Below are 23502 nucleotides of genomic sequence, written 5' to 3' on the forward strand. Positions count from 1 at the left end.
ACTTAGTCGGTTAAGCATCTGACTCGGGGGTCAGGGCATGATCTCCTGGTTCGTGAGTTCGAGACCTGTGTCAGACTCTGCTGACCGCTCAGAGCCTGGAACCTGCTTCAGATTCTGTGTCTCCCTCTCTCACTGCCCTCCCCTCCTCATGCTCTGTCTTTCAAAAATAAACAAACATTGAAAAAAAATTTGTTTTATTGAAAAAAAAAATTCAGTAGACTTTCCTGAGTAATAGATTGGGGGATACAGTAAATTATCTTACACCTTTGCTGTTGCTGGATTGATAATGGCTACTTTGTTCTTAAACTGCTTTCGAGTTTCTCTTAACCATCAGGACTCCTGACAGTTGCTATTCTGCCCTAAAGCACATACTTAACATGATTGCTTTTCTTGTTGTCTATCTATATCTTGTATCTCCCATCCCTACTGTAAATTCTTTACAGGAACTTCCTTTTCTGTATATTGCTGGTGCTCAGATGCTTGCAGAATCTGTAGTTGAAGGACCCAAGAAGTCAGTTTTTTCCCCTAGAACTGAATGTAAGAAAACGTTTATTGTTGTAAAAAGCCTCTGGGTATAGGTGGGAGGTGCTGGTGGTGTATATGTCAGTAACTATGTTCTTAAGATGGTCACAGTCCAGTGGGGGAGGACAGTCATATACTTACTATACAGTTTGTTCTACACTATACGTGTTCAAAGTGCAGTGGTGTAGTATAAATGAAGTTGGTATTTAAACTGAATCTTGGGGCACCTGGGTGGCTCAGTTGGTTCAGCGTCCAACTTCGTCTCAGGTCATGAACTCATGGTTTGTGAGTTTGAGCCCCGCATTGGGCTCTGTGCTGACAACTCAGAGCCTGGAGCCTGCGTTGGTTTTGTGTGTGTCTCTCTCTCTGCCCTTCTCCCGCTTGTGCTCAGTCTCTGTCTCTGAAAAATAAATGTTGAAAAAAAAAAAAAAACCCCACAAAACTGAATCTTGAAGGGTGAATAATGTTTGAAAAATAGACTTAGTTTCATCACGTTTGGTGGTTGTACATTTCTTAGCTTTACTTCTTCATTGTACATTTACCCTGAATTGTTTTATTGTTTTGAGTTGCCATCATGTTTTGAAAAGTTGCTTTTTTCTGTGGCGTGCGTGTTCTTTTCACATTATTTTTCTAGAAGTGTGCTGTCCCGTTAAGTAGCTATAAGCTGCATGTGGCAATGTAAGTTAATGTCACACTAGCCACATGTGGGTAGAGGCTACCATATTGGACAGCACAGATGTCGAACATTTCTGTTGTTGCAGAAAGTTCTGTTGGGCCGTGCTGCTCTAGAATCATGTTTTGCTCATCTGCACATTCTCATGTTGTCTGTAATGTGTTGAGTTAGGAATAGAATGAGGAGACTTAATAGCGTTCTGGCATTATTGGAAGAGACAGAGTGGTTAGTATTTATGAACAGAGGGGTCAGAGTGTAGGCTACTATGTGGTGAAGTCAAGTGTAGGTTGGTATCGTGCTCTGTACCTTAAGCTGTTTGGCTTTGGGCATGTTCCTTTATTTCTGAGCCTCAGTTTTTTGTTTTACTCAAATAGGGAGAATAATAATTATCTCCTAGGTTTGTGTAAGTGTAAGAAGGTGTGTGTAGGGGAGCTTAGCACAATACCTCAGTCTATGATAAGATCATTACCATATTTTTGAAATAATCACTGATTAAAGCAATTTGTAAATATGTTTTTCTTTTGGTGCACAGTTCTGTGAACTTAACATAGATGAATATTTGTGTAACCACTACCACAGTCAGGATACAGAGCAGTTCTGCCGCTTTCAAACAACTCTGTCGTGCTGTCCTTTTATGTACTTGCTCTTCCTCCCACCCTTATCCTCCTCGGCACCCACGGGTTGGTTCTTCATCAGTTTTGTCCCCTTTAGCATGCATGTTACATAAATGGAGTCCTATAATATGTAGCCTTTTGAGACTGGCTTCCCAGCCAAGTTGGGTGACGTTGAACATGTGTCACGTTTAGTGTAATTTAGAAGTATTTCCTAAAAAACAAATGTGAATCTGAATTTTTGCTTATAGAGTTGCATTTGACTTGGGATTTTTACGCTTGAAGGTGAAATCAGTGATGAAATTTATAGGGAAAAACGACTTCCCCTGATAACTGTGTGTCTGTGTACGATACTGGCTTGTTTTTCTTTATGAAAATGATTGATCCTTGGTAGGGGAGATTCCTGTTTTCGGTAGTTTATCCATATTAAAGCTGTTCAGAGTGGCAACAGAGTCCTCATTTGAAAAAGTTGTCTGTCTAAACATTAATGTCTAGAATGTGGCCTGAAGATAGGATAACCAGCTGGCTGCTTTGCCCGGGCCTTTCCCAGCCTAGCACTGAAAGTCTGGCTGCTGCAGGAAACCCCTCAGTGCCGGGAAATCCAGGATCTGAAAGGGCCCCATAAAATTTGGGGATTCCAGTTCGTGAACCACAGGACAAGTATTCAAACTAATCTTCCCCGCCATCAGAGCGCTTAGAGTCAAAATCTCTAAGGTAACCAGAACCCAGACCACATGAGGCTTTTAAGATTAAGATCAGTATTCTGAATTTAAAGATTAGCACCCTGGTGGCTTAGATTTGACTGGAATTACATCATTTTTTGGTAGTTTGTTGCCCTCTGTAAGTCTTCATGTGATGAGTTCAAGAAGCAGAATCCATATTTTTATGTTAGCAATATTCAGTTGTGGTAAGCAAGTTTCCAAGACTCGTGTGGAAGCCAAGTTAAGTTTATACTTAACATAATCTCTTGTTTTGGGTTTTTCAGTTCAAATAGTGATGTGTAAATCTCACATACATTTTAGCTCCTGTGTTTCATGTTGTGCAGAATGAGTGAAAAAATGTGGCCTTTAAAGATTTTAACAAAATCCCGCTTTGTTAAACCTCTGAGGAAAGGGAATTTGGACTAGTGACCTTAAATCTTCCTTACAGAAATGGCAATTCAGAACCAATGGCCAGAATTGAAAGTTAATAGATTAGCATCGGAAGCACTTGGAAAACCTTCCTCTGCTCATCTTCCACCATCTGACAGCAGGGGCCACACGCGGTTTGTAAAGCGGGGCTCAGAGGAGCGCGAGGGGAGGGGATGGGGCTGGGGAAGGTGAGAACTGAATCACCCGAAGAGACACATTAGTGCATTAAACACGGAGCAAGAGGTGCTAGTGAATTACTGACCATCTGCATCTGTAAGCTGAGGACAAGCCGATAAAAAGTCTCTTAAGTTAGTGGTTCTCCGAGTTTAGTGAGCATGGGAACCTCTTGGAGAGTTGTAAAAAACATTTGAGTTGCAGCCTCAGAAATTGACTGCAAAACACAGGAATCTGTAAATCATGGACGCCCAGGTGTTCGCTGATGCAGTTGGTCTGAGCATCACGCTTTGGAAAAAACTGCTGTAAGTGGTAGAAAGACCAGGGAGTACTTAAATTAGGGGAGTATCTTTCTTCTGCAAGCAACAATATATTGATTTTACACGTCAGAACATCTCTACTTCTGACTGCCGTGGTTGTCTGAGGAGGCACCCAGAATGCTTATGGGCAGCTGCCTGGTGCGTGGGAATTGTGTAGAGTTTCCAAGCCTTTTGGGGCTCGCGCTGAACAGCCGACTCATTTGGGAACAGTGGAAATACTACTTTATATTTACTGAACAACACTTCATCCATTTAGGTGCAGGGTTTACTAACCTCTGTCTTTAAGTCTCTCATGCTGTTAACTGGACTCAGAGGGAGTCCTCGTGATTTGCTTCAACCTCCATTTAATCTCAGGATCATACTGGGATTTTTGCTCAGATGGATGGTAGGAACAGTAAACTCTAGCCTTCACATGCGTTAATTCCATTAATACTCCTAGCAACTCTATCAGGTAGTGGTACTATTAAACCCATTTTACAGATGGAAAAAAACAGACCCAGAGAGACTCAGTGATTGGCCCAAGGTGATCCAGCTGGCAGGTGGTGGTGAAGAATTCGAATGCAGGTTGGTCTTAACCACTGTCCTCTCATGAGTGATAGAAATTTGATCCCATTTTGAAGAGTGCTTCCAGGACTACTGGTGAATGTAGTTAACTTGAGGCTCTCTTTAGTCTTCTGGTAGGATTTCTTGGTCATTTTGTTCTTACAGAAATTGTGATCGTGAAACACTTCCTTGCTTCTGTTACACCTAAGATAATTTTAAAAACTTCTCTGTAACTTTTAAAAGTTGAAGCTTTTAGCATGAATTTAAGTATTTGAAAAATGTAGTTTCTGATGAATCAAATGTTGATGTTTAAAAATCTGTTATATCTGCCTTTAATGTATCTAGTGCAATGTACTACCATAATGAGTTGGTGGCTACCATGATAACCTTTAAACATAAGTAAGCGATTCAGACTTAACGCCGTTCCTTTTTCTTATGGAAAATGTTACATTTTTCCCAAAAAATGTCTACCTAATAAATTTTTACGCTTGAAGGTCTTATTGATTATCCTTTTGATCTTTGCAGCATACTTGTATATAAGCTGAAATGTTAGAATCTGTCTGGACCACGAGACACCAGGTGTTTGTTTTTGTTGTTAAAATTGTTACAATTAACACAAAGGTGACCCAAACAGTAGAGTACATACTGATAATTGAAGTAAAACTTTATTGGAAATGCCCTTCTTAATAGGTGGGGGATTATATGATCCCTATTAAATTAGGAAGCTTTGTTGGCCAGTATTTCAAATTTGTCTTCTTGTTGGTTTCCTGGAGGGTTTTAAAATATATTTATAGGTTTTTAAATACAGTAGATGGAACTGAGATTCAAGATGGGTGAGAAGTGTCTTCTGTACAGTGTGAGAAGGGAAGCTCGGAAAGAATAGGTTGGTACATTGACTGCAGGTGTACACACAGGCACGGCCGTTTTCTGAGTGCTGACATGGAACTTAGGTCTAGAAAGCTGTTCTTGAACTATCGATGTCCATGTGTTCCTTGGGAAGCCTTGGGAAAGGTACCTACCAGATTGCTGCTCAAGAACTCTTGCAGTGAACTGAAAATAAGCCAGGATGTTTACCTTTGCACTGTTAGAGCAAATAAGTACATAAAAACCAGCAGTAAGGGTATAAATATGTATTCTCTTGGTGAAACACTGTAGCAGTTAAGTTGCAAAATAAGTGTCTCGATTTAGAACAGTAACACTGTGTTCAGAGATATAACTGAACAGCAGGTAAGAACTGTGCAGTTCCACTCCTGTGCAGGTGGATTTTTTCCATAAATACGGTATAGTATGTAAATGCATTTTTTCAGCCTTTCCTCTAGCTTGCTTTATTGTAAGATTACAGTACATAATACGTGTAAGAAAAAAATGTGTTAACTGACTTATTGGTAAGGCTTTTGGTCAGCAGGCCAAAACTAGTTTTTGGGGAGTCAAAAGTTATACACGGATTTTCAGCTATGTGGGGGACTGGTGCCCCTAACCCCCCATTTTTTCAAGGGTCAACTGTATAATGTATGGAGAAAACCTAGAACAGTTTAAATTCATTGTGGTGGGAAGCATAGTGGGGCAAGTGGGGGTTATGCATAAAAACGAAGATAAAAAGGGCTTACTTAAAAAGTTGTATATCAGGGCTCTTGGGTGGCTCAGTCGGTTAAGGGTCCGACTTTGGCTCAGGTCATGACCTCGTGGTTCAGTTTGTGAGTTCAAGCCCCATGTCGGGTTCTCTACTACCAGCACAGAGCCCACTTCAGACGCTCTGTCCCTCTTCTGCCCCTACCCTGCTTGCACTCTCTCAAAAATAAACATTAAAAAAAATGTTTACCAGTTCAAGATGGTAAGCACATAAATGTCAAGTTCTTTATGGCATTTTTTCATTTCCCCAAAATATGTGTGAAATGAAAAGTGTTTGTGGGAAGAATATTCTGACTAGGTAGGTAGTGAAAGGATGGACAGTACTGATTAATGAAGAGGAGAAATGTCAATGAGCAGTTATCCTGAAATTATGTCATCCAAAGTAGGTAAAGAACATTCCACTTCTGTCATCACAAACCTGTATTTTATGTATTTACTCCCAACACTCCAGAGTTCCTGTATGGGAATTTAGGGCTAGGATTGGGATTTCCTGGAGAAAGATGATGGGTAGTGTCCAAAATCTAAGCCTTTTGGCTTTAATAAGTATCTGCCTAGATTTCTTAGGTACTAAGCTTTCCACAGTTCTTTAAAAATACCTTCCTTTCAGCTTCTCAGTTAAAGACCTCAACGCCAGACTTGTCATAATTTTTATTCAAGCAGCAATACATTTAGGAGCTAAAAAAGATCACAACTTTTTGATTAAAAAAAATTAAATACCTACTAAATAAGAGATTCCCCCAACAGTGAGCATTTATTTTTGATTGCAGAACTTTAATATCCCTTGCACTGATGCTTTTCTTTGGCCATCACTTGATCAGGAAAAATACTCGTCCCAATTCAAACATTACCTTAGGGTGATAAAATGAGATTTATTAATTTCATAGCAAATCATTTGTACAAACTAAATGACTTTCCAAGATTGTGATTAATGAAAAATGCTCCTGTAGTCTTTCCCATGTGGCAAGCTGCAGATCTGAGGCAAAGGGCCTATAAATTTGCAGCTAGAACATTCTCTAAATGCTGTCTTTAAAAATGGAACTTCTCCAAAAATCACACTTGGTGCATTTGCAATATTGCCATAGCCACTTGAAACTTGCCTCACTTCCAAATAAACTCAGTAATTAGGACAAAGCCATGTTCTTCTCCACTATCATTTTCTATGTCACATTATTACTTTTTTAGATTTTTAATTTTTATTTTTTTAAGTAATCTCTACACCCAAAATGAGGCCCAGACCCACGACCCTGAGATTGAGCTGAACGCTCCAGCAAGAGTCAGCCAGGCACCCTTATTTTCCTTTTGAAAAGATCCTTACCTCGATGGTGATCAGAATGACGATCATCCACTCCAGGCGGAGTGCCCTCTTCTCAGTCAGGTGATTCCTCATTAGATCGGTCAGCTCCATGCAGTGTTGAAGTTTCTCATTCATGACCTGCATCAGAAAAATCTTAGGAAGGGTCCTGTACTTATATTTCAACAGGCCTAAGAAAAGGGTCACATCTCAAAATTCCAAAGGCTAGAAATAGGTATACTCTTGTTCCTTAGGCCTCTCCCCTCCCTGCCTCTTGTGACTCTAGAGACATTTTGTAAAGCACGGATTTGACTGCAGAAGTACTCTGCATACTGGAGCTCTTACAGCCCAAGATTTTGGAGTCCTAGCTTTTGGTAGCTGCCCTTGGGTTTTTAGCAGTTAAGAAAGGCAAACCCGAAACATGCTCTGTGGTCAGAACATGCTTTGTGGCCAAAACATGGCCTGAAGATGACAGACAACCATTACCTTCTACTAAAGCTGCCCATCCCCCCAAACTTGACCACTTGACCTGCTGCATACTTGCCACTAGATGGCACTGCTTTCAGTGCTCGACTGCAGAGGTCCTGGTTTCCGATGCCTCGCCACAGGCTGGTTGGGGTGGGTTCAGAGTCTTTGAATCTAAGACTTGGATGTGACTCCTGGTAGTTATACCTCCCTAATCTCTGTATTTCACCTTCTTTTGGAAGTTGGAAAATCTGGAAACCTTTAAAAAATCGTTTCCCTTTGATAACTTTACGGGGTGGTGTGGATCTGGTCTGGAAATTTGAGGCCATCCTCACAGATGCATGTTTGGGGATTAATGGAAATGTGTCAGTGTGCCATATGTATAAGGATTCTGCACAGAGCGTCACATCGCCTTAATCATGAGAGCACGTGGGACCACACTCAAGCATCCATTTACCATGTTTCCAGGCTGGACATTATGTAGTTTCTCCTCTGTATAAATGTTTAGGACAGTGCCTCCTTTCCTCTCCTTTCTTTCCTACTTTCTTTCCCCCCTGTTCCTACTGGCTGTTCAATCTTGGTCTGTAAACTTGCTCATCCCCAGGCTTGCTTCTCTCAAGACACTGGCCCCACCCTCTTCCATTTTCTTTCACCTTTGACTAAACTGGCATTTCCTTCCTCCACCACCTCATCACTCAGTTTATTCTTCAGCCCTTAGAAGCTGCGTTATTACAACCCCCCTGAAACCTCCAAATGTCCTAATTGGTAAATGGCAACTTTTCTTGGTTATAAACCTGTTAAACATTTGACGCCACCTTGAAATACACACTTCCTTTGACTTTTTCTCCCCTAAGAACTAAGTTTTCTACCTCTGACCATCATTTTTTTCTGGGGTTTCTCTACCTCCTCTTGCTTTTAGATAGCATTTCCCTAAGTCCTGATCTTGTCCTCCTCGTCTTCTAGCTCTGCACTCTGCTTGCACGATCTCACCCACTTTGGTTTGTGTAGATGCTCCCTAAACTTTGGTCACTTGATCCCACCATCACCCCCCCCCCATCACTATATGTGATGTGTGTGTTCCAGCTGCACTATTACATGATTTCCAAAGGCTCTGCTTAATATGTCTATTTTAAAAGCAAAGGGTCACTGCCATAAATGGACAACAGTTCGACGTGAAACTATGCTGCCAACAGGAGGCTGAGCCTGACACCTGGGGAAGTGGGAGAGTCGCATCCGTTAGACGGCCTATCGAGAACCGCGACAGCCAAACTAAGTGTTTCTCCTGAGAGAAATTGCTCGGACTTGCTTCGATGTTAATTCAGGGTCCTTGTATCACCTAAATTCATCTCTCGAACAAGTGTTATGTATCCCACATTTTGGGAAAGACTTAACTATTTTCTACTCCCAAATATAAATGTTTAATGCTGGTCTCTTCGACTGAATTTCCTTTTTAAGTAGGCTTCATGCCCAACGAGGAGCCCAACTCAGGGCTTGAACGCGTGATCCTGAGATCAGGACCTGAGCGGAGATCAAGAGTCGGACACTTAACCGACTGAGCCGCCCAGGCACCCTTCTCTGACTGAATTTCTTTCTATAAAACATCTTCCGGGTCTCCTGCCCACACCTCAAATTTAATGTTTCTCAAACGAAAACTGACATCCTGTTCAAGTCTATCCCTCGCCTTGGGTTTCCTTTTTCCAATCAGGTCCTTATCTTCCCAGTCACCTGGGGTGGAGATGTTTGATCTCTAATCCCCACTCCCTACAGTTAGCCCCTCCGTGGACAGTCTTGAATCTACTCCCTACTTAGCATTCCTTAGTACTACAGAGGGAGGTCTTCATCAACTATTCATTATTCAAGAAGGGATCCATCGCCGTCGCGCCCCCCCCACCCCCCCCCCCCACCCCCGCAGCATCAGTTTTCATTCTAAACGGCTGTTCAACAGCTTTGTAAGCATTTTACCGTTCATTGCCTTCTTGATAACATTATCCCAGATCATGTGGTCCAATCGCATTTTAGACGGTGGGGTCCTGAGCAATGTTCAGAAAGCCTTCCAGCCTGCTCTTTCCTCGGTGCCCCTACAGCACCTTGTCCCCTGGTGTCAGGCACTTCATTCTGCCTCACAATCCTCTGCTGTCCACGCGGCACCCTCCCCTCCTGCCCCCCACCTTGGGGGGTTCCTCTTGCACGAGTTTCAACCGTGCGATACTGCCCGTCATGATGTCAGCACCCACCTGGCACCTTCCCCAGACCTCCTCCCCAAGGCCCCAGGGTGGAAGAGCTGGGGAGAAGACCCAGGCTTAGCCGACCATAATGCCCAGTTCTCTCACCGCACGGCTGGTCAAAGCTTGGACACCTGTCCCGATCCCTTGAAGTTGCCAGGCAGACCGAAATGTCAACTTGGACATTCCCTCTCCCCACACCTGTTTCCCCCCATTCCCCAGAAGGCCACGGAGAGGCAAGGAGGAGGCCAACCTGGCACAGAAGGTGCTCAGGAGAGAGAGTCCCGAGTGACCCGTTTGGGTCTGTGCGAGACATGCATGCCTTGCTCCCACGCTCCGGCCTGGTTTTTCTCGGCAGTACACGGTGATAAAGCAGCGCTGAAACTTTTCCCGTGGTTTGTGCAAGGGAGTCCCCACTAGCGCACGCTTCCTACTTCATTTCGCTATAGCGTCCTTCACGTTACATGCACACACGAGGGAGAACACAGGCATGGCATACAGAGGTGGTAAATGTGAAGTGGGCCCTAAACAGGTAGGTGCTGGGAGGAGAGGGCGGGGAGCTACAGGAAGAGGGCCTGGGGAAAGCATGTCACACAGGAAACCGCATGGATGCACAGCACGCTGGATACTTGGAAATACTTGGAAGTGAGGTTAAAAAGGTAAGTTAGTGCCCAACTGCGAGAGATACCGTAGACCGTATGCCGTAGGCACAAAAACGATCCCCCAGGGGCATTCACACCCCGATCCCTGGGACTTATGCACACGGCCTGGAGAAGGAGAGTTACGATGGCATATAGAATGAACGCTGCTGATCAGCTGACCTTAAGACACGGAGATAAACCTAGATTATTGGGGGAGGTGGGGTTCAGCGTAGTCACGGTGGAAACGGCGAGAAGAGCTTCAAGTGATGCCACATGAGGCCCCAACTCGCCTCTGCTGTGTGGCAGGGGCTGCAGGCCAAGGGACGTGGGCAGCCTGTAGGAGCCGGAGAAGGCAAGGAAAGCCTTTTCCTGCCCGGCGCCTCCTGAAAGGAACGCAGTCCTGCCACACCTGGATTTTGCCTCAGTGACTCTCCCGTCAGACTTCTGACCCACAGCGCTGTAATCCGATGCGTTTGCGGTAAGCCAGTTGGCGGCAACTCGTTATGGCACAAGAGAAACCTACTCCACCACGAGGTAACGTTGGGATTTTATTCTGTAGGCGCTGCGGGTCCTTTGTTCCGTCTTCAAATGTATTTACTACACTGTGCCGGGCAGAGGAGACATCTCTGCCTTCCAGCTAAAGGGTCCAGCAAAGAAGGTATCGGAACAGTCCGGGAGTGTTACAGGTGGGGCCTAGAAGGGAGGTGTCAGCATTGTAACCACCCCCCCCCCCCCCCCCAGTGTGGTCACCAGCCCAGGGCCTGTCATCTGGACTTTCAAGAAGTATCCATCAATGAATGGATTCGTAGGACAAAACGACAGGATGGTGTGCCTGGACGTGGAGGGTGAATGAAGCAGAAAGAGGAAACCACCATGCATTTCAATTTTCTGCTTGACTGACAGAGAGAGGAGGCTGGTGGTCCCGCCACGAGCTGAAACGGACAACAGGGAGGTTCAGTGTGTTCTGGGAGAATGCCACGGGTTGCATTCTGCCATCTTAACCACTGAGTAGTTCTACAGACATTTACTGCGCATGTGCTCTGGGTGAGGCCTTGCCGAGAACTGGGACTATAACGGGTAAGAGGACCATCCTGGTCTCCGACCCCAGGGAGCCTACACGCTGGCGGGCAGCGACACACAGAAGTGACTCTCGGAGGGATGCTAGGAGATCCGTGAGTGTGGAGGACGTGTGGGATTTCGCAGGCGATGAAGCAGCAATGGTAACAAGGCAAAGAGGAAACTGAGGTCAGATATACTTATTTGGAAATCGTCAGGAAGAAATGGGCGCGGAAGTCACGGAAGGAACCCGCGACAGGACTCGGGGCCGCCGACGGACCGGTGTGGTGAGGGGCCCACCGCAGCCTGGCTTTCCTGGCGCGACTGCACTTGTGCAACCCCTCTCCGACTTCCCCACTGAAGCCCTAATAGCGGCTGAAAGGACTTCGCCTCCACCCTCAACTTTTTGGATGGCTTTCCGCACATCTCGTGCCTATCACTCTGATTTTTCTCAAGACTCTTTCCCCTGGGAAAAAACCCAACAACAAACTGGAAGAAGGAACAGCTTCTTCGTGACACCACCACTAACTCTCTTTGTCCTGTACGTCTTCTTGGAACACTGTAAACCTTGTTCAAGGGCAGCACCGGTTCTTAATTTTTTTTTTTTTGTATCACACACGGTGCCAGCATTGCGTTGAGCGCGCTAAGGAACGTTAAATTCTTTTATCTCCTTCTAAATAATCTTCACATAACTAGTCTTAACTGCCTTTGGCACGCTAAGAAAGTACCCTGAGAAATGTAGTTTGGGAACTTTCAGGAATGCTTGCTAACTCACGTGGAAGGTTTGACACCAAAGAGATGGCTCAGAGTGGGGCTGGGAGATGATGAACAATTAGCTGTAATGACTCAATCAAGCCACGTAGACGACAGTGGTAGTAACAGGGCACCTATGCTATTGGGGAGACTAATTTAATGGAATGAGAGGAGAGTTCCATAAAAACTGTCAGTTACCAAAGGAATTCTGATGCGCGTTGTAGTTGCTATGTAAGGAGTTTTCAGAAACAGAACATCCAAATCCATTATATACAATGGAATGTAGTTCAAACCCACGTGGCCACCATGCTTAGAAGGCATTTACCTACTAGAGGTCCCAGTCCACCTACCTTGCTTGCCCTCTGGGCCCACGAGCCAAATCATCCCTCTGTCTCCGGTGTGCCTACCATATATTCAGATATTTGGGGAAAGCAGCTTCTATCCCCTTTGCTGCTGTGTTGTAAGGAAGGAGGGGGAGTCCCACGGGTATAGCTCCAATTTCATAGAAGTCCCTTTCCCCCTAATACATTGCTACTTCTACTTTTAGCTGTCTTGCCCCAGTTCCTAACATAGAATCCAATAGAGATGTGGTAGAAATATGTAATTTATAAAGATAATTAAAATCAATCTTGAATTTTAGCTCCTAAAGAAAAATTAAAGTGAATTTTCAGGGACTGTTGGTATTACACAATGTTTGTATCCCCCTTAAATTCTTATGGTGAAGCCCTACCTCCTAAGGTGATGGTATCTGGAGATGCGGCCTTTGGGAGGTGATCAGGTGGAGATGAGGTCACGAGGGTGGGGCCCCTACGATGGAATTAGTGTCCTTACAGGAAGAGGAAGAGACACCGGACAGCACTTTCTCCTTCTGCCACGTGAGGCCACACTGAGAAGGTGGCCACAAACCAGGAAGAGGGACCTCAGCAGGAACCCAGTCGGCGCACGTGAGCAGAACACTCAGATGCGGCGTGTGAAGTGCTGCCCCTGGGACATACGTACAAAGAACTCCAGGAGCACAGAGGCACAGACCCGATGGGAAACCTTTCCTAGGAGGCGACCTTTGGGCTCCTCAGGCAAAATGCAACCAGAGATGGTCCTGGCCCAAAAGCATCAAACGAATCAAATCACATCCACTTGAAAGAACTTAAGCTAGAGATAGATGATGGTGCCACATTTAAACAGACCCTTATTCTGATGAACTGAAACGTATGCATCCTCCCTGTGTACTCAGTTAAGGACTGAGAAGCCAGTAGTACTGTAGTTAAATATAGTTCGTACGAGATTTAAAAAAAACAAACAAACAAAACTGCCACAGAACGGACCTGTTCCGGGACTTATCCAATTTGGGGACTGACTGGACCCTACCCCACCTGCTCTCTGGGCTGCACAGTCAACCTTCCCATGGTGTCTCCACGGGAGGAGCTCTGTGCCCAGGGAAGCCCCGAGATACCCCTCCTGGTTTAACAGAGTATGATGCACTGGCACTCTCTCCAGGTTTTCCCTTCCTTCTCAGCATTTTGATTCTTGTCCAGCTAGTTGATTATCTCATTGCACTTCTGTCTTCATTACTGACCCTCCTTTGACATTTCTCATCTTCAACTCTGGCTTTCCTGTTGAATGCCGTGTTCATATTCAGTTCTTGAAAGACATCCTTATCTTGATACTTCGGTGAGCCATATGCTCAAACCACGTTCCTAATTGGTGACCGTGATATTGTTTCTCCTTTCCGGTACTCCTGTCCACGAAGGATACGTGAAAGACACCTTTGGCATCGGTATCACAGAACCGTGGTTTGAGGGAAGACAGGATGGGGTGGGGGGAGTGTGCCTGAGCTCAAGCTTCCAAGCAGCTGGTTATCTTGGTCACTGCTCACTTTACTGACTCAATTAAGCACAGCAGGCTGGTTATCAGAAGAGGCAGAGAAGGTCTGCATCTGCTTGGTGGCAATGGCTTTGGACCCCATCACAACGATCATGATTCCACCAGAAGTCTCCATTCCAAGAGAAAAAAGAGATACCCCAGAGCAGTAACTTTGAGTGCTCTCCGATTTGCCCCCAGTGAAATTTGTCTCATCAACACTGATGTTTTCCGTTAGTGTGTCATTAAGGAATTCTCATAAGAGACTTTATTTTCAAGTTAACTTTACTGAGGCATAATTTACATACAATAAAATGCAGCCTTTCTAACTATACAATTGGAAGACTTTTGACAAACGGATATCCTTGCAACTGTCCCTGCAATGTTTCCATCATCCCAAAAAGTTCCTTTGTGCTCCTATGAAAACTAAGGTCCCATCCACCCACCCATCCCGAGCTCCAGGGAATCAATGATCCACTTTCTGTAACTACAGATTCGATTTGCCTTTCTAAATCCCATAAATACAGCACATCTGTTTTTGTGTCTAGATTTTTCCATTCGGCATAATGATTCTGGTATTTACCCATGCTGTGGCATGTATTAGTAATTAACTTATTGCTGAGTGGTATTCCACTGGATGGATATACCACAATTGGTTTATCCATTCACTTACTGATGGGCACCACCTGACTTCTTCTAGTTTGGGGCTATTATGAATAAAGCTGCTACGAACATTTGCGTATAAAACAGCGAGAGGACACATTTTCGTTTCTCCTGGGTAAAATACTTAGGAGTGGAATTGTTGAGTCTTCTCGTAAGACAATGATTGGTTTTATGAAAAACTGCCAAGCCATTGTACCAATTTATATTTCCACGAGTAATGAAAATTCCAATTGCCCCCCATTCTTACTAAAACCTGGTATCAGTCTTTTAAATTTTAGCCATTCTAATGGGTGTGTAGTGATATCACATTGTAGTTTTTAAAGTTTTTTTGTTTTCGTTTTTGAGAAAGATAGTGAGCAAGCGGGGAGGGGCAGAGAGAGAGGGAGACAGAATCCCAGGCAGGCTCCACCCTGATGACGCAGAGCCCGATGAGGGGCTCGAACTCACAAACCATGAGATCATGACCTGACCTGAAGTCAAGAGTGGGACGTTTAACCGACTGAGCACCCCTCACATTGTAGTTTTAATTTGCACTTTCTTGGTGAACAAGGACACTGAACATCTTATTCATGTTCATACGGCCACTTGCATTATTTTCTTTTGTGAGGTGTCCAAATCTCTCCCCCATTTCAAAAATTGGGCTGTCCTTTTATTACGGAGTAGAAAGACTTCTTTAGATTTTCTGGGTAAGTCCTCTGTCAGGAATACATACTGAGAACATCTCCTCCCAGCCTGTGGCTTGTCTTTCATATACTTAGCAATGTCTTTCTTTTTTTTTCTTTCTTTTTTTTTTTTTTTAGCAATGTCTTTCGAGGAGCAGTAGTTTTTAGTTTTGACCAAGTTTTCCCCCCAAGGTTCATTTTTTTTCCCCTAAGAAATCTTTGCCTGCCTGAAGGTCAGGAGGCTTTCTCCTATTTTTTATTCCTAAAGTTTTATAATTTTAGTTTTTATATTTTTAAGTCTCTGATCCATGTGTGTGAAGTAAAGAATAGAGTTCTTTTTTTTTTTCTTTGAGAGAGAGAGAGAGCAAGATCATGCAAGTGCAAGCAGGCGAGAGGCAGAGAGAGGGAGAATCCAAGCAGGCTCTGTGCTGTCAGCACAGAGCCTGGCTCAGGACTCGAGGCGGGGCTCCATCGCACAAACAGTGAGATCATGACCTGAGCTGAAATCCAGAGTTGGATGCTTAAACAACTGAACCACCCAGGTACCCCTAGAGTTTTTGTTTTTTTTTTTAACTTATGGCTATCCAATTATCCCAGCCATTTGTTGAGCTGATTTATATTTGTCAAAAATCAATCACCTAAGAAAAAACATCAATTGCCTATAAGTGTACAGGTCTGTTTCTGAAATCTACTCTGTTCCATTAATCTATATGTCTATTCTTATGCCAAGAGTCAAATGTCTTGATTACTGTAGCTTGATTTACCGCAAGCCTTAAAATCAGATAATAAAAGTCCTACAACTTTGTCCTTTCTTCAGCGTTGGTCTGGCTAGTCTAGGCCCCTTGCATTTACATTTTATAATCAGCTTGTTACTTCTAAAATACATTTTTGAAAAGCCTGCTGGCATTTTGCTTGGGACTGAGTTGGAATCTACAGGGTAACTTCCAGAAGTAACTTCTTCATAATACTGAATCTTCTGTTGTACATACATGGGATATGTCTTCATTTAATTTCTCAGCCAACATTTGTAGTTTTCAGGGTACAGATCTTTTCTTTTTAATTTATTCCTATATAATCTGAAGTCTTGACCATATTGTAAATGGTATTTCAAATATTTCATTTTCCAATTGTTCATTGGCAGTATAGTTAATTTTTTATATAGTGACCCTGGATTTTTTAACCTTGAGAAATTCGCTAATTAGTTCTTGTAGCTAGCTTTTTTGTAGATTCTTTAGGACATTCTACATACAAGATCCTGTTGTCTGTGAATGAATTGTTTTACTTCTTCTCAAGAGATTTTAAATCTTGGAGCTATAAATACAGCCACCCGCAGGGACTGGTGCCTTGTCTAGCTGGCACGGCACAGGGCTTTCTCCACATGTCTAGGGTTCTAGAGACTGGGTTAGCAGCGGATTCTCCCAACGGCCGCTGTGTAACAGTGGTTACGTGTCAATCCTTTCACGGAGAGACTCAATCTCAAACCGGCCTCGCTACTGGAAGAAAGAGTACGCTCAGCATCCTCCGAGTAGAGGGGGACGAGCCTACACAGCCCTTCTGTTCTGAGAGTTTTATGCTTGCACTTGACCATTTGGTTGTCCACTTGGTTGTCAAGGTATTCTTCGTTCAAGGTGTCCTCGGTTGTAGACCCGATGCCAAGAATTCCATCTTGAATAGTGAGAAGAGACACAGAAAAATGGCCACGTTCCAGGTTAGAGATCAGATGGTTAGTCTGTTATCATCCTTCTTGCCCAAGCCAAGTGGCAGCGGCAGCTGGCTTACGGAGGATCCTGCACGTGGGAGCAGTAGGTGCTTGCTGGCAGTGCCTTTGGTGGCCTGAAGCAGGGGATCATTGAAGTCGCAGCAGCAAGAGGATGACGTGGGTCACAGCGCTTACCAAGTAGGCTTCTAAAACGTTCTCCACCTCTTTCAAAACCTGAAGTCTATGTTAGGCAGACTTCTAAGACGTCACCCAAAGATCCTTGTCACCTGGAATTCACACCCCTGTGCAGTCCCCTCCCCTGGACCGTGGGCTCCCCTTGTGACTTGTGTCTGACAAAAATACCGCAAAAGCAAGCAGGCTGTAATTGCTGGCGAGGCTATGAGAGACTGAGTCTGTCTTGGAGGTGCTCTGCCCCCTTCCTCTCACCCGCTCGCCCAGACGAAACGGGCTGCCTGCTCTACGGAGAAGACAACGGGGCCGGGAACGGAGGGAGGCCTCTGGCCACGAGCTCAGGAGGAGCTGAGGCTTCAGTCCAACGGCCTGGGAGGAACTGAATCTTGTCGACGACACAGGGGTGAACTAGGAAGTTCGCCTTCCCAGCTGGTCCCGGAGATTACTGCAGCCTCGTGAGAGCCGGAGGCCCGGGCTGAGCCGGACCCGGATTCCGGACTCCTCAAACTCTGGGACAGTAAGTGCTGTTTGAAGCCACTCAGGTTTGCAACAAGTTTTTCGCAGTGGTAGCTAACGAGTATAACCACAGGAGAGCCCTCAACTCTGTAAAGCTTTGGGCATCCCTTTTATAGCCCCTGGACCTTCAGCCTGTAGGCACAGTCCACAGCTATGCAAGTCCAATGTTTTTCATGTCAGACCAGACATCTGGATTGCCAGATCCTGTCTAGGTAGACTTAGTACCTAAAACCGTATTGGAGGCCACTGAAATTCGAATCTTATGGTATCAATGATCAATCTTTTCGCGGTAGCTAAAAGCAACACGGTTTAGGGTGGGCCTCGTGCCCTGACCACTGGCAGCGACCTCTACTCACCTGTGCTGGAAGACGCCCATACAGACAGAGGTGGTAGCAAGTTCAGGGACAACTATAGTTGGTACTACACAGGTCAGTGACAACTACACAGACAACTTCGATGTTGTTCTTCAGGGGGAAGTGTCTGGTGTGGGGGAAAATATGTAGATACCAGAGCTGCCATAACATTCAATGAGCCATGGTGGGTTTCTGAAGTTGTAAGTCATTTATTTTTGACTGGGCATCGGATGCACTGGGGAAGTGGTAGGAAAGAAGACTGAAAAAGAGGAGGAAACATGAAGGTCCTTGTATATGAAAGCAAAAACACTTGAACATAACCCTTTAGGCAATGAAGGAAATTAAAGGTGCTAAACTGGCTGGAGGGAAGGAGAAAAGGCAATCCACAGATAACTAACATCAAGATAAATCAGATACTGAAATTATCTGACAAGGATTTTAAAACAGTCATCACGAAACTGCTTCAATAAGCAATTATGAACATGCTTGAAACAAATGAAAAAAAAGAAAAAAAAAACAAAAACCAAAGTCTCGGCAAAGAGAGAACATAAGAGGAATCATACGAAAATTTTAGAACTGAAAGGTACAATAAGCAAAATAAAAAAATTCAGCGATGTGCTCAAGAGCAGAATGAAGGTGATAAAAAAAAAAAAAAGAATCCGTGACCTCTAAGGCAGAGCAATGGACATGACCCCACACAAATGACAGAGACAAACCAGAACAGAAAACAAGCGAACAGAGCCCTGAATGTGTGCGGGAACAGGAAAGGAGCTTATATTCGGGCTTTCTCATCAGAAACCAAGCAGCTCGGAACTAGGTACCATGGCAGTTTTCGGGTGCTGACAGAACAGTCACCCCAGAACCCTAGAGCTGGGGGCGGCGGGGGGGGGGGGTTACTGAGACAGTCTCACGTGAAGGAAAACTAGGAGGGTCTGTTTCTGCAGACTTATCCTAAAGGAATAACTAAAGAATGTTTGTGAAATGGAAAAGACTAAAAGAAATCTTGGAACATCACGAAGGAAAAAAAGAACAACAGAAAGAACAAAAATAGAGGTAAATGCAATAGAATTTCCTTCTCCTGAGTTTTCTAAATTACATTCGACGGCTGAAGCAAAAATTGTAACACCGATGGAGTTGTCACAATGTCTGCGGAACAGTTAAGACAATGGTACTGTAAATGGTGGAGGGTAAAGGGATGCAAAGGGTGGTAGATTTCTACACCTGACTTACTCTAGTCAAATGTCAAAACCAGCAGACTGATAAGCTATGTATGTATAATATAGTATCTAGAACAACCACTAAATATCTGTGCTGAGAGACACAGTAAAAAATACACAGATAGATAAACCAAAATGGAATCCCCAAAAATGTTTTAAGGAATGCACAGGAGGGCAGGGACTGATACAGGCAACAACTCGGATGGATCACAAAGGCATTATGCTCAGTGAAAACAGTTTTAAAAGTCGCATGCCGTGCGATTCTATTCATGTAACGTTTTCAAAATGACAAAATTCCGGAGACTAGATCACTCACAGGCAGGGGTTAGGGATGGTGGGGGAGGGGAGGCGGTGTGACTAGCAGGGGCAGCACAAGATCTCTGGTGACACAACAGCTCTGCATCCCCGCACTACATGGTCACGTGGACGTCAATGTAATAAAAGGTCACAGAACTACGTGCGTATGTCGCAAAACATCCATTTTCTTTTCCACCCTCCTTCCCCACGTCGTTTCTCTCTATCATGACCACCTCCACCCATCCCATCATTCTCTTGATGCCTATGTCTTCTCAGTTTTGCTTCATTTTGCTTCTAAATGCTTACGTGATGGTTCTCACTGGATGGCTTCTTGCCCCGTACTCTCAATGTATCTTTTTTTTTTTTTTTAAGTGTATTTACTTTGAGAGAGAGAGAACGACAGCAAGTGCGTATACATGGGGAGGGGCAGAGAGAGAGGGAGACAGAGCCAAGCAGGCTCCAGGCTGTCAGTGCAGAGCCCAACTCAGGCCTCAGTCTCACAAACCATGATATCATGACCTGAGCCACAATCAAGAGTTGGACGCTTAACCAACTGAGCCACCTAGGTGCCCCTCAACATATCTTAAATTTCACTCCTCCACTCCCCTTGACCCCACCTGTCTAGGTACTGCCATGTTCCTACCGGGCACTCGCAGGCAAACATCAGTCATCCTTGACTCTTCCCTTTCCTTGGCCTCCCATTATCAATTACTTAATTTGTCTTGGAAGGTTCTTTCTTGAATTCATTTCTTTTCTTGCTGCCACCAACACAGTTCTGGGACCCAAGAACTCTTGCTTGAGACTTGATGAGAGCTTGGAAAGGTAGGCCTCCAAACTCTCACTTATCTCATCTAGTCTGCAGAGCAAGTATCAGAATTTCCTTTGATGCAATAAAGAAAATTTCTGGAAACTGTGCACAGCAGATGGGGAAGGGGAAATCTGGAGATCTGAATACAAGTCAAACAAGGTATTTCTCCCAAACAGTGAAACACATTTACTTGAATTTCAAATTTCTCTTCACACAGTCACACAAATTATAAACAGTGTTGTGTCTTTCTCAGTGAAAGCATAAAATACATACCTTAACTCTACGAGCAATGCTAAGGAACTGACAAGTTTTATCATAAAGTTGTTCCAGGTTTTCTCTGTCCCAGTAGAAATCGGGAGTGATCAAGAAGTCTGAACTCAAGTTTATACGGTGTCTTAAAAAAACAGAAATTATAAAACTTTTTTTACCTTGAATGAAAAATCACAGTCTCTACTTTATTTCTTTTTACCTAGTAATTTATGAAAACATTTGTTAATGCTGTGTTTCTGAGAAACACGTAAATAAAAAAAAATTTACATAAGAATTTCAAAATCTGCAACCAAATTACCTCAATCTTCAATATTATTTATGAAGTAATTAGAAAAAAATCCCCTCATTTTGCTTTCATTCTGAGCTTTTTTCTGTTTTCATTAAAAATTTTTACAATACATACACTCTTTTTTTTTGTGGCTAGGTAATCATGTGGCTTAAAAATGACAGAAAAGGTACACTGGCAAATCTCACTCCTATTCTTATCCCTCTTTCCTTTTCTCCCACCCATAACGGGTAATCAATGTTAGCTTTATTCTTCCAGTGTTTGTGCAAACACTGGACAAGTATACACACACACATCCTTCAATATCTACCTTTTTGCATAGGAGCCCTAAGCTTACTTTTAAATGAAAATTTAAGGCATAGAAATAACACATAAATGGTTATTCACTATAAAAAAGAAAAGCCCTAGAGAAGAACTCAGAAAACAGTAGTCAGCCCTCTTACCCTAAAACACAACTCAAATCCTTTAGGCCCTGCGAATGCTTTGCTGTGTCCTTCCAGACCTTTCCTGTGCATACATTCATGTATGCGTGTGCACATATAAACATATATTTGTAGTACGATACATATCAAGATAAAGATGAATATTTATTTTTGTTTGTTTTACAAACTGGATAATACTATACATAATTTGGATTTAAGTTTTCACCCAATGTAACTTGCCACGTATCTATCAGAGATTTACCATGTTCCTTTTACTAATACACAAGCACTTCTATTATAAAGAGAAGAAAACTTAGGATAAGGACAGTAGGACTCTATAGAAACTGCTCACAAACCTAAATATATTTAACTCTAACTTCTGAGTTTTGATACGATTATAATCTGCTGTATCAAATTCTGCTTCTGTTACCAGAGAAGAGGATAGAAGAATCTCTCTACCCCACTTCTTGGAAAACTCAAGGCTTCACATGCGCTGCCCGGATTCTCCCGATGAGTGGGCTTTTATTTTGCTGGCTTCCTGAATAAGGGCCGCTGAGCTATGAGAAATGCACAGGTGATGAAATCCTGGAGCACTTCTCTCCAAGCCAATCTCTACGGAGAATGTGGAAAACAGCTCTCAAACTACGTACAACGATCTCGAGTAGCTCACGCCATATACTCTGAGGGACAAAACACCACTGCCTGGTGAGAATAAGGCCAGGATTCAGGGTGTTTCATTCCATGAATCCTGGGAGAATGACAAAGATGAAATAAACGGGAAACCTTTCCAGAAACTTATTTAAAATGATGCATTGATGCATTTCGTCAATTTTAAGATCCAGTTCTTTCCCATCTCTGAAAACAGAAGGCATCTTTAAAAAATGATGTCTTACGGGCGGCAGGTGTGACTTAGTGGCCATTGCTTTCATTTCCCGTATGCTTCCTTTTTATGTACGCCCAAGAGGGAATGCGACGGAATCTACACCCAAGTAAGGCTAAAAGTCATTTCGGTGTAAATGTTAATTCTGTGATAAAAAAGCATCGTATCATAGTTTAACTGGCAGCACTTGTCTCTGTTTCCCGCATATATAGGAATTAAAGTAAAATATATTATTTACTTTAAAATAGTATTTATAATATTTATAAAATAAATATATTTTAATTCCAACGTAATTTGTAATGGTATATTAGGTGTACAATACGGTGACTCAACAATTCTATACGTTGCTCTGCACTCATCGTAAGTGTACTCTCAATCCCCTCACCCAGCTTCTCTCTGGCAACCATCTGTTCTCTACAGTTAGAGTCTGTTTTTTGGTTTGTGTCTTTCTGTCCTCTGTTCATTTGTTTTGTCTCCTAAATTCCACAAATGAGTGAAATCATACGGTATTTGTCTTTCTCTGACTAGCTTTAGTTTGCTTAGCGTTATGCTCTCTAGATGCAGTAAGATGGTTTTCCTGAGAATTCCTGTCACCCAAATTCTAGAATATGCCTTTCTCCCTACAGAGAACATCTCCTGTGCCCCGTACGCAGGTTGACTGTGGATGGATCAGGATCTCTGTGCACATGCAGAACCTCATGCAGTGCGGTCCCTGATGTAGCCCCAGGGCTCCTGACCGGGAGGGTTCTGCCTGCTTATTTATCCAGGAGATAAATATAGCTGCAATTCCCATAAGGGTACGTGGTTGCTTTTTATTCTACAATTACAGGAGTGTTTCCTTCAGACTGTTAAATACATAAATTACTTTATTTACAGAGAAAATTCTACCTCAGGGCAAAGAGTTCACCCATTTTCTGCATAACTTCTTGATGAGATAGTTTCACTTTCTTCCCAGCTTTTAAAGCCTATTTGGGAGGGAAAAAAATACATTCGTACATACATGTATATCTCTCCAACAAGGACCAAACAGCACATTCTAAAGCAGTCACTGACTTCACGTAAATGACTGTCTTGGATGCCACTCTCAATCATTTCTCTTTGAAATTTCAAAATCTTATTAAGTAGAAATTTTACACTCCCTTGTCCCACCTCTAGGATCTACATTCCTAACCTCTTACTGAGAAAGCAGGGCCTCTTACCCTAAGAATAATTCAATTATTCATTCAAGTAAAAAACAAAATCACAGTAAACATGAGTGTTAGTGTATTTTGATATAACTTTACACGTATTTTTCAAGCCACTATTTGTCTCATAATTCAGCAAAACACTTTTCAATCAAGAAAACTGGTC

General features: G+C 43.4%; 1 protein-coding gene across 2 annotated transcripts in view; it reads right to left on the reverse strand.

Moving 5' to 3' along the window:
- Positions 1–6235: 6235 nt before the first annotated feature.
- The window catches only part of RMND1 (required for meiotic nuclear division 1 homolog), a 45537-nt gene continuing 28270 nt past the window's right edge, over positions 6236–23502 (reverse strand). For both annotated transcript variants that reach the window (XM_007097207.3, XM_042987327.1), the window contains 4 exons: positions 23041–23117; positions 20568–20688; positions 6918–7034; positions 6236–6450 (listed from right to left, as the gene is read on the reverse strand). In XM_007097207.3, coding sequence (XP_007097269.1) covers positions 6409–6450; positions 6918–7034; positions 20568–20688; positions 23041–23117 — 357 coding nt within the window. In that variant the 3' untranslated portion in view covers positions 6236–6408. The remainder of the gene's footprint in view (positions 6451–6917; positions 7035–20567; positions 20689–23040; positions 23118–23502) is intronic.

This window comes from Panthera tigris, chromosome B2, assembly GCF_018350195.1.
Source record: "Panthera tigris isolate Pti1 chromosome B2, P.tigris_Pti1_mat1.1, whole genome shotgun sequence".
Lineage (NCBI taxonomy): Eukaryota > Metazoa > Chordata > Mammalia > Carnivora > Felidae > Panthera > Panthera tigris.